At 31.1% G+C, this 11,979-nt stretch overlaps 3 protein-coding genes across 3 annotated transcripts; all 3 read right to left on the bottom strand.

The window, feature by feature from the left end:
* Positions 1-1,936: 1,936 nt before the first annotated feature.
* Positions 1,937-2,731, bottom strand: LOC138342148 (NAC domain-containing protein 96-like). The gene has a single exon (XM_069294341.1). It carries the CDS (start codon positions 2,729-2,731, stop codon positions 1,937-1,939), a length of 795 nt encoding a protein of 264 aa, XP_069150442.1.
* Positions 2,732-6,340: 3,609 nt separating this feature from the next.
* Positions 6,341-7,369, bottom strand: LOC104646073 (uncharacterized). The gene has a single exon (XM_069294340.1). It carries the CDS (start codon positions 7,367-7,369, stop codon positions 6,341-6,343), a length of 1,029 nt encoding a protein of 342 aa, XP_069150441.1.
* Positions 7,370-10,344: 2,975 nt separating this feature from the next.
* LOC101254272 (uncharacterized) lies at positions 10,345-10,965 on the bottom strand. Its single transcript, XM_004233937.2, has one exon. The coding sequence runs from the start codon at positions 10,963-10,965 to the stop codon at positions 10,345-10,347; it is 621 nt and encodes a 206-aa protein (XP_004233985.2).
* Between the last annotated feature and the right edge of the window lie 1,014 nt (positions 10,966-11,979).

The raw sequence follows: 11,979 nt of genomic DNA, 5'->3' as shown, positions 1-11,979 counted from the left end.
GCCCCTCTATCATTAAATTATCTAAATGGGGCGAGCAACAGTGAGGTTGTGGGATCGAATCCCCACAGCCTCACTTCTTTTCTTAATTAAATTCGCCCCTCCTTCAGCCTTGAGGTCGTGGGATCGATTCCCACGCCTCGCGTCTCCTTTTTCCCCATTTTTCCTTCCTTCGCACGTAGCTGGAGGTCGTGGGTTCGAATCCCACGCCTCCCACTTATTTTCTAAATTAAGTTTCTCCTCCTCCTTCCCCCCAGGTCGCGTGTTCGATTCCTGCCCCCAGCGATTTTTTTTTTATTTTTTTTTCTCGCACGTAGCTGGAGGTCGTGAGTTCGATCCCCCCAGCCCCCTCTTCTTTTCCTTTTCTTTTGTTTTTTTCGCGGAAGGCAGGGGCGAGGGTTCGATCCCCTCCTGCCCCATCTTTTTTTATTTATTAAAGCCTGCTGCAGGGAGGTCCTGGGTTCGATCCCTGCAGCCTCCAAAACCTTTTTTTTTATTTCTTTGATGCCCAAAAATTTCCAGATTCTTTTAAAGGCTATTTCTAAGTTCTGGAAATTTATTCCACGGTTTTTCTGCACTTTTTCATCAATTTTCACATTAGTTCTTAGGGAGATTTCATGGTTCATTCAATTCACTATAATTCATCATAATAAATATCACATTGTACACCCATTACACAAATAAAATACACAATAAATGCACAACTTATACACCCCAAAACAATGCCTAAAACATTGCCCTATGCACACTCATACATCAACTTTTCCGGTCATATTTTGATGATTATTTTTGTGATTTCCCGCACATAAACACATTCATATTTAATTTAAACACATCATTCATGCAAAAATCTAGCAGCACAACATACCCATCCTACAAATTCGTTAGGGAGCTAAGGACAAGGACATACGAAGGGGAACAACCTTAGTTTCAAGAGTTTAAGAAACGTTCGAAAGAAGGTACTCTTGGAGAAAGAATTCCATGAGAGAAAACCATACCTTAATCGATGTTCAAACTTTAATGTTGCTGCCCGGAAAACTCCTCCAAACCACTCCCAATTCACTTCAACATACACCTCACTCGACGAACCTCTCTTAGCCTTGACGTTTTGATTACTTTTTTTTTCTCTTACTTAAAAATTTTTGTGAGTTCTTCAAGCATGAAGAACTGTTGATATTTTGGCAGAAATAATGCGAGGAAGATGGAGAACGTGAGAAAGAGAGTTAAGAAACGTGAAAAAGAGAGAACTATTAGGATTAGGAGACTAATTAAAGAATTAGTCAAATAAAATTTAAAATAAATAAATACAAATTTGTTTTTGATTTATTTATTTATTTATTCATTTAAAACGTGAAAGGACCATTATGCCCTTAAATACCTATTTATTCTTATTTATATAATTTTTTTTGAATCGTTACAAGTTATGTATCTGATACATAACTTATGTATTGTTTGTTATGTATCGAGTAGAGGAGCAATATTTCTGCGCTTTTTTTTTTGAAGATTAAGATTTGGTTATTTGTTATAGTGAATTAGAGTGAATCGCTGGACTTGGTGTAAGTAACAACAGTTCAGGTCAGTCATAGTTTAACAAGACTTCAATCTCCTCACATTGACCAGAAGTCATCAAATTTGCAAATTCTAATCTTCTTGGTGCTTTTGTTATAAATATGTAGTGTGGCAGATCAATTAGCCTTATGGAACTTGCCCTTAGTGTTTCATGCAGCTAACCAATGTGATTTTATTTTCATGTATAAGACCTTTTAAGAAATATTTTGTGGTTTTATTTTCATGTATAAGACCTTTTAAAGAAATATTTTCATAAAAAATAATTCTAAACCACACTGTTGAAAGAAAACTGAAAGTACATTGATAGATGAAATTTTAAATATATACAAACAATCTGGCAAAGAACATTGTAAGAGTTGAGTTGTATCAACTATTGCCAATTCTTAAGCCAGAGATCTGTATAACCAATATAAAAATCTTCGGAGAAAAGTGGGATAGAATCAACTTCGTCTTCTTGCAGTGGTTCCGGAATGTATGGAACCATTGTTTCGAGTACAGAGACAGCATATGCATCAAGTTGTTTGTAGTAAGTAGTAATGTCATAATCAGGAGGAGTTTCTTGATGAACAGAGCCTTGACGCAATTTTGATTCTTCTGTGACTAAACTAACTTGTGTGATGTTCCCATTTGGAATTACATTAGCAGCAGCACTGATTTGTCCCAAATCTGGACTAAAAGATTTCACAGTTTGTTGTGGTTGTGATGAAGAAATTGGAACAAAATTCGAAGAAGAAGAATTGACACTCCTTGTAATGCGACATACAACAAATTCCTCCTGAATACGACCACTTTCTAATAATGCGTTTTGTGCTTTATCACAAAGACGATACTCTTTCATAATCCAAACATGATTATTTTCCTCAAAACGGAAAGTTTTCTTGGAGCCAATTACTGATCTTTTCCAGTCATAAACAGGTTTACTATTGTCAATTCCTTTCCATGAGCCACCACCACCAACAATTCCCCTGTTGAAGTTCTTACCATTCCCTGTTTTTTTCTTCTTTAACCGAGTAAAAACGTGATATTCAGTAGCAGTAGCAGTATCGAATATCTGAGAAGGTTTGTTATTGCCATACAAGTCGACAAATTGAATTTGCACAGAAACACCAGTAACAAATTTAAGAAGAGAGAGCATGAGTTGTTCATCAGTAAGATTGATCTTCATATTTTACCAACAGAAAGAAAATTAATTTACCCTTTGCCTATGTATGTACATATAGGGAAACTATTTCCCACTTCTTTTATGATTAGGAACTAATTATTTTGTGTTTTACTATTTAAAATGAATAGTTTAACTCTTAATTATAGTAATTTCTTACCAAAAATAGAAAGGATTAACGGTTGGTCTTCATGGTTATTTGTTTTTGGTATCCTATTTCCAACAGGAGAGTATTTCCTCTCATTAATTAGTTGGTGACTATGATAGTTCTATATAGAAAATAACATATATACAAGTGTTGAATAATATTTTGAACTTTTAAACTTAATTTATCTTCTTAATATATAGTTGCTGTTAATTAATTTTATGCCTGTTTTTTTTTTTTGGTAATATAATTGTACATGCTATATATATATATATATATATATATATCGATATGAAAGTGCTGATGTGACAGCCCTCATAGGCCAGCATTAGAATTTATATATTTTATCTTTTCTTAAAGATCTTTTTTCTCTTATTTTTCTCTTGATATATTAGTTAAACTAAATAAATATCCTGATCATTTCTCTTTAAATTCCTCCATTAGTTTCTTTATTATTTTAGGTATATATACGTTATAGTTTATCCCTTTAAATATTTCAACATTTCTCTATTCCTTCTTAAAAGTATTACTAAATTATAATTAAGACATCAATGACCAATATAAGTTACAATTGTAGGTATTGATTACTCCATTACTCTTTTTAATTTATTTATTCAAATGTTAAAAGTTTATAGATTACTATAAATACTAAAACCATGTTTATCTTCACCAATGCAAGAATTTTTTATTTTATTTTTTCTTTCTTCATCATATTTATACTAAAGTACATCACTTTGGTTATGTCTAATTTTATAATATATAGTTTATTTGTTACTAACTTTTACAATGTGGAAGATAAGATGAGCATATGACAATCTTCGGAATTCAAATTCAATGAGAACAATATCTAATTTGTGTTACCAAGGTACGTCACTTTGTTTATGTCTAATTTTATATATATAAATTCTTTGTGACCAACTTATATTGTTAAAACTTAAAAGTGTGGATGAGAAGACGAGTATATGACAATTTTGGGAATTCAAATTCAATTTTGATGAGTACAATATTTCACTCATGTTACTCTTTTTATTTCAGTTTGTTTGATGTCTTTAATTTATAATATTTTTTATTGCTTTTTTCCTCATTATTGATGATTTTAGTACTTATTATTTTGCGCATATTTTTTTTTAAATAATCTTTATTATTTATAATGGAAGACAAGATGAACATATGACAATATTTAGGTATTTAAGTTTAACTTTCATAAAACTCACAAGGAAAAGGAACCCTACATTAATGTTTATGTCCATTAATCTTCAAATGGTGTAGGGAACATTGAGAGTGTGTACAAATTGAATAATTAGAGACTAGGATAATTTTCTTTGGTATTCCTACAAAGATTATTTTGTTTATTCGTTTAATTTTAATTTATTTTAATTTTCTTTGGTACTTCAACAAGGATTATTTGATTAATTTATTTAATTATAATTTATTCCTACACTAAATAGTATTATTGAAATTTCAGGTATATTCATTTTAACTTTGAAGACTTGAATCGTTTTGTTCATTATCTTTCAATTTTTTTTTATAGTTTCAACATTGTATACATTTTATTTTGAATAATGAAATCAATTTTGAGGATTAGGAAATTTCACAATTTTTATTTATGTTTACCTTTTAGAATAATTTAGAAATAGTAACTAAAATATAGGTAAATTTAAAGTTGTATTTTAGTTAATACATATATATAGTTTGGGTTTAATTTATTTGAGTACTTTATATTATTTGCATAATTGAGACTATTTATCTTTCAATCTATTCATTTTTATATAAATAATAGGCAATATATTATAATCGTAGTAAAATTAGTCAAGATAGAAAATGATTTACAAACATTTCATAATCTAAGATTAGTGAAAGATGGAAAAAAAAGTTCATTACTAAAGGAAAGAATAATAACTTTTGAAGGAAAAGAATAAATATTAGAAAAAAAACTGTATTTACATTAAGCTTATTATATTATTAAATTTACTTTTCTTATTAAAATAAAGATAATAAATTTAGGATTTGTTTTCTTCATAATTTCAAAAATTCTTAAGAGATTTCAAACGAATAACTAAGTTGCCATACAAAGAAAAAAATACAGAGGAGTAGAAAAGAAAGAAGAAGAAGAGAGATTATATATTACCGTGTAAACAAGAAACGCTCAACAATTCACACGTTGTAAATATTAGGACTAAGTCTAGTTCTATATATGTACCTTTTGTAATAATGATTAATGAATGTAGTATCTATTATCACCTTAATTTATTGCTTAAACATGATAAATTAATGTGATTTTGATGCACACACTACATGTTTTTTCAAAGAAATCTTTTTTCTCTTTGGTTCTTTTTAGATACTACGATCTTTGTCTCAATTTATGTGACATTTTTCATTTTTCGAGAATCAAACAGTTTAAGTTTTATTGAGAATTTACTTATGGAATCTTCATTTTATTAAAATAAAATTTATATATTTGTGAACTCCGTAAAAATTACTATAATCGTAATAATTGACAATTCAATATATTTAAAACATATATGATTAATTTAGGATCAATGATAGACTTGTTTGAATCTCGAAATTTGAAATGTGTCACATAAATTGAGACAAAGAGAGTATTGTATATTTTATCCCTTGTTCATTTAATGAGAATTATTATGTCTAAGAATCTTCCATTTTCATATCGTTTACGGGAAGCTGGTTAGGATCTTTTGTTTGCTATGGAAGATAGTCAGAGTCGGCCATTTCTTCATTAAACAGGCATGATTGTCTTCAACTGTAACAAAATAATACAAAATGAATATCGGTTTGGGACATGACTCAAAACCTTGAAGCGACCATAATCTCAAACCAAAACTCACTTGCACAAACCAAATTGAGATAATATGCCTACACTGATTGGCACAAAAGAAGTCGAAAATGGCATTCAAAGAGCTTGAGTGAAAGGCTAACTGAGCTTTGATTGTAAAAAGTTCAAGTATGATTCTTTCCATTACCTAAAACCTCTAGTAGCACAAAATGCAGCAACCTCGGGATCATGGTTTAGAGAGAAGCAAAGGTGTCATATATGACCTGCCACGGCACAATTTCGTACCCCCTTAATCTCATGAATAGTTGTTTACATAGTCATTTGCCTTCCCTCGACAACTCGTTTGCTGATAGTCGTGGAATCAAATTGATGAGGAAGAACACATTAAACAAGAATTGTTGAACTAACAAAAGGGACCTCAAACTCTACATTTCAAGCTATTGAATATGCTATGAGGTCTGGAAGGGACCTAATAGAGTTAAAGTTCAGTGATGATAACTTCACAGTGGCCACTTGGAAACATTGTTCATATATCGTCTTACCACTAATCGCGCCAAAAATTAATCAGAAACCACAAACTAAAGGAATGGTGTAAAAGAAAACTGAAATGCATTGACATATAAAAACATTTACAATTCCTTAAAGAATGAGCTGTATCAACCATCAGAGATTATTCTTAACTCCACAGATTTGTATGACCAATATAAAAATCTTCGCTGAAAAGTGGGATGTCATCCTCATCTTCTTGCACTTCTGGAATGTAAGGAACCATCGTTTCGAGTATAGAGGCAGCATACGCATCAAGTTCTTTGTGGTAAGTAGCAATGTCATTATCCGGAAGAGTTTCCACAGGAACAGAGCATTCTTCTACTTCTTTTGAAGCAGACACATTTGATTCTTTTGCGACGAAACTAACAGAGGGAATTTCTTGATGAACCACAGGAACAGAACATTCTTCTTCAATTGCAGCAAAACTAACAGAGTGTGTTTCCGGATGAACCACAGGAACAGAGCAATCTTCTTCTATTGCGCCGAAACTAACAGAGGGAGTTTCTTGATGAACCACAGGAACAAAGCATTCTTCTTGTATTGTAGCAGGCCATTGGGTTAGATTTGATTCTTTGAAGACTAAAGTAACTGGGCGAATGTTCCCGTTCAAAGTACTGTTTAACTGATCAGATGGAATTACATTAGCAGCACTGGATTTCACAGTTTCTTGACATTGTGATGAAGAACTGGCAGGAAGATTCTGTCGAAAGTGATCCGAATTGACTTTCCTCCTAATGCTACATAAAACAAAATCCTCATATCGAATCTTACCATGTAGTCTCAAGTCCTCTAGTAATTTATCACAAAGACGATATTCTTTCATAAACCAGACATGATTATTTTCATCAAAACGGAAGGTTTTCTTGAACCCAATCACTAATCCTTTCTTGTCGTAAACTGGTCTACTATTGTTAACACCTTTCCATGAGCCGCCACCACCAACAATTCCCCTTTTGAAGTTCTTACCATTCCTTTTTTTTTTCTTTAACTGAGTAAAGACATGATGATGATCAGTAGTAGTCGTATCGAATAACTGAGATGGCTTCTTGTTGCCATACAAGTCTACACGTCGAATTTGGTTGCATTCAACAGGAATACCAGTAACAAAATCGATAAGATACTTCAGCAGTCCTTTATCATCAAAATTCATCCCCATATTTTATTGGGGAAAAAAAAAAGAAACAGAGTAGCAGAAACAAATAAGAAGAAGAGAGAAAATTATCAAGAAACGCTTCAGGATTCCTTACCTATATATGTTGATGGCACTCTTAAATGAGCTTTCAAATAATATTGAGTGTTTGAAGTAGAAATTTAAAAGGGAAAAAGGTCTGATATACCTCTCAACTTTGTCATTTAGAAATATATACCTCTTGTTATGAAAGTGGCTCATATATACCCTATTTGTAAACAAATGGCTCACATATATCATTTTCCTCTAACGGAAATGAAAAAATAATAATTTTCAATCTAAATTTTTATTTTTTTTCTAAAAAATATAATCTCATATGAGTAAATTTAATCATCGTCAAACATATTTTTTTGTTTCAATGACTAATTTATAATTATTATTTTGATAATCAAATTTATTTATGTTTCACTAATATTCTTGTAAAACTTATTGTAGATGACTAAATTTTTTTTCGAATACGAAATTAAATTACAATACACACAAAAAAGTAGTTTAATTTTTTTCTCTTTAAACTAAGGAATGAAAGAAAAAAATAAAATAAGAATAAGAAACTCAAATAATTATAATAAAAGAAGTCAAAAAATAATTTATGTATGAAAAAAAATTAAAATATACCTTGAACTTTTATAGAAGAATCATATATACCACTAAAATAAATTTTTTTAAAAATTATAAGTAATAAATATAAATTTAAAACTAATTATTTAAAATTCCGTTAAATGAAGGGTATATGTGAGCCATTTTGTAACGGCAATGGTATATGTGAGCCGTTTGTATAACGGTAAGGGTATATATGAGCCACTTTTATAACGAGAGGTGTATCAGCTCCAAATGACAAAGTTGAGGGGTATATCAGACCCTTTTCCCAATTTAAAATGATCAAAATCTTGGTAAAATAAAATAATTTCTTGGACTACACATTGAGGATTTGATAAATAGAATGTTTATCCATCAATTTATATACACTGAAATGTTTTAAAGTGTCTTTACATGAACAAATTACATCCATTGAATACACAAATCATTGTGAAATCACTTGATACAAATAAAAATTTCATTATGACATCAAGAAAAAAATAAAAAGCTTTTTGGTGAAGAAACTTTATATCTCGAGACATTAATGTACCTTGCCTGTAATACATTTGTTTTACAGTAAGTTTTATTGGCGAGATTCAGCTTCTCTCCAACAAGAAGACATTGAAAAGGTATTAAGAATATATTTAGATATCTTTGAGGAACAATTGATATGAGATTGTGTAGATGTGAGATATTTATCAAACCTACATAAAACCTGATCTCAACAAACTATTTATTTACATATAGACGTACATTTATATCATGATGTTCGATGAAACAAATAATAATTGTCACTTTTCAAAGAATGCAGAAATAATAGGCATAACACATAAAAGGCCATTACAATTATGTAGTCTTTCTTCAAATTGTATGAAGATAGTTTACTTGCATAGTTCTTTTTCCACACGTGATCTTCAACAAATGGTGAAATAGCTATTCAACATATTTGTTCAAGTGATAATCTTGCATATTTTTATTGGTTTGGTTCCAAGGGAGAGGACAAATTATATATTGAAGGAGCTGGATGACAAGGATATTTTGTGGTGTGGAGATGTTAGTGCTGAATGCAGATAGATTGAAGTGATATGGCTTTTCTAGTCATTTATACATAATACAGGCATGTGAACCAAAAAGAGGCTATACCATTGTTTCAAGTACAGAGGCAGCATACGCACCAAGTTGTTTGTGGTAAGTAGCAATGTCATAATCAGATCATTCTACAGACAGAAAATGGTCAAAAATATCTTTGAACTATTCGAAATAGCTCCAAAATATATTTCGGCTCAAAAAATACCCTTCCCCTCAAACTATAGGGTCAAAAATACCCTTCCCTTAGAACTTATGTATTTTGTGAAATCGTTCTAAGGAAATGGAGAAATGAGGAAAAGAGGTTTTATGTTCTTTGGTGAAACCGTTTCAAAATTCTACGAAAAAAGGAAAAAATTGGGGAAAACTAGGGATAAGTTTATTAGTCTACGTGGCATGAGTGGAACTCTATTGGCTCATGTGGCATACCATGTGACATCCCCATAGCATCTAAGTGACGTTTAACCGCTTCTGTTAATGAGAAGGGTATTTTTGACCCAATAGTTTGATAGTAAGGGTATATTTGAGCCGAAATATACTTCAAGGGTATATTTGAGCTATTTCTGATAGTTTAAGGGTATTTTTGACCCTTTTTCGTTCTACCGATGGAGTTTGTTGATGAACAGAGCATTCCTCTTCTATTGCATCACAAAATTTTGATTCTTTGAACACTAAACCAATGTTCCCATTCAAAATACTGTTTGACTCATGAGATGGAATTACATTAGGTGTACTTAATTGTCCCAAATCTTGAAACTGATATTGAGCAAAGGATTGTCCCAAATCTTGAAAATTGATTCTGAACAAAGGATTCTTGACATTGTAATGAAGAAATTAGCTTGCATTCTTTTTCTTCAAGTTTAAAACTCGTGTTAAGATGCATAAAACGCTTATGCAGTTTTTGGGAGGGGTGATTACGATAGGCTCAAGGACGATATTTGAAGTTGAAAAAATTTGTAGATGTAAACCTTTATTAAGACTTGGAACTTGCCCTTACAAACAGTTTAACGCAACTAACTGAAAAATGATGAAAAAATCAGAGTACTAACGTAGTAGGTGCAACTAAACTCTCCTACAGATCGATAGCAGTGAAGAGACAAGAAATGTGAGAGAAAAGGGCATAATCAGAAAAACTCGAAGTAAGTAACAGAGGGAGGAGTTTCTTGATGCCCCTCAGAAACAGAGCATTCCTCTTTGTTTGCAGCAGTCACATTTGATTCTTTTGGGAGTAAACTAACTGAGGGAGTTTGTTGATGAACCACAGGAACAGAGCACTCATCTTATGGTTTCGGAGTGTTCCTAAACATTGAATCAAGTAGAGGGCGAGTATACGCATTGCGAAGAGTTTCTTCATCAACAACTTCTTGTGGAACAAAACACTCATCTTGTTTTACAGCAGTCATAGTTGATTCTTTTAAGTCATCAGATTGAATTAGACCCAAATCTTGATTTTCTTGACATTGTGATGAACAAGTGTCCTTCCTCATAATGCTACATACAACAAATCCCTCATGTCGAATTTGACCACGTAGTCTCAAGTCCTTCAGTTTACTATCAAAAAGGCAATATTCTTTCATAATCCAGATATGATTTTCTTCATCAAAGCGGAATCTTCTCTTGAAACCAATCACTGATCTATTCTTGTCGACAACGTCTTCACTTGCGCCGTATGCTCTCCATGAGCCGCCTCTGCCACCAATTCCCCTGTTGAAGTACTTACCTTTTTTCTTTAACTCAGTAAAGACATAATGATGATCAGTAGTAGTCGTATCGAATAACTGAGATGGCTTCTTGTTGCTATACAGTTCTACAGTACGAATTTCATCGCATCCAACAGGCATACCAGTAACAAAATTTATAAGATACCCAATGAGTTGTTCATCTTCGATATTCGACACCATTTTTTTTTATCGAAACAGAGGAGCAGAAAACAAACAAGAAGAAGAGGAGAAGAGAGCGCGAGTGACGATTTTTTTGCACAAAGAAAGTGAACACTCACTCCACCTTTCTATCTCTATATATAGAGTGTTTTTATATATATATATATATATGTTTTACCAAATCAGACGTACCTAATATATATATTTACCTTTAACTAATTTTATCTTTTATTGCTATAAAATATAGTAAGTAAAATTTAATTATTTTAATGCTTCAAATAATAATGTTATAATTTGACTATTATAATAAATAAAATTCGAGTGAGATTATACGTGAAACAAAGCCAACATATGCTTCTAGACAGAAGTTTGAAATTATGGACAAAAAGCGGAAGAAAAGATTTAGCTAACATTTAATTATAGATTTTTAAATATTCTTGGTAAAATTTTATTTGATTGAAAATTTGGGCGAAATCAAAAAATATGATTTATACACATAAGTTTCAAAAACTATCAAAACTAATTATAAGTTTGTATTACAAGTTAATTTGATCTTCGTTACAACAAATAACTAGTGTCCATGATACTAGAGCAATGTGGTATTTAGGAATGAGTGCAACAAACATCATTTCATACATCGTGAAATGGACAAAGCATATAACTTTGTTATCTTGAGCCGATTGTTCATCATTTTCATCGATAACAATATCATCACTATCATATTCATTGAATATTTCATCACTAGTTTGGTGTTCACGTAAAAAAATTATGTAATAAAATACAAACTACTATATATAGATGGTGTTTTAGTAAAAGATAAAAGTTTGGTGTAAAATTTCAATTTTTAAAAGAACCAAAGTAATGATATTTGAGCCAAATACTAGAAAAAATTAGTATTTGAAAATTTGGGATATTTACAAAAAATATTTGTCAAATAATAACAACTTATATGGACAAAAACTATTTTTCTCCAAATATTAATTAAAAAATCTATGACTAAACAGATCCTTAGGACGTGAGTACTTGGGATAAGAA

This window comes from Solanum lycopersicum, chromosome 2 (assembly GCF_036512215.1).
Source record: "Solanum lycopersicum chromosome 2, SLM_r2.1".
In the NCBI taxonomy this organism is placed as follows: Eukaryota; Viridiplantae; Streptophyta; class Magnoliopsida; order Solanales; family Solanaceae; genus Solanum; species Solanum lycopersicum.
Note: the sequence above shows the minus strand (reverse complement) of the source record. Positions and strands in the feature narration are given on the sequence as shown.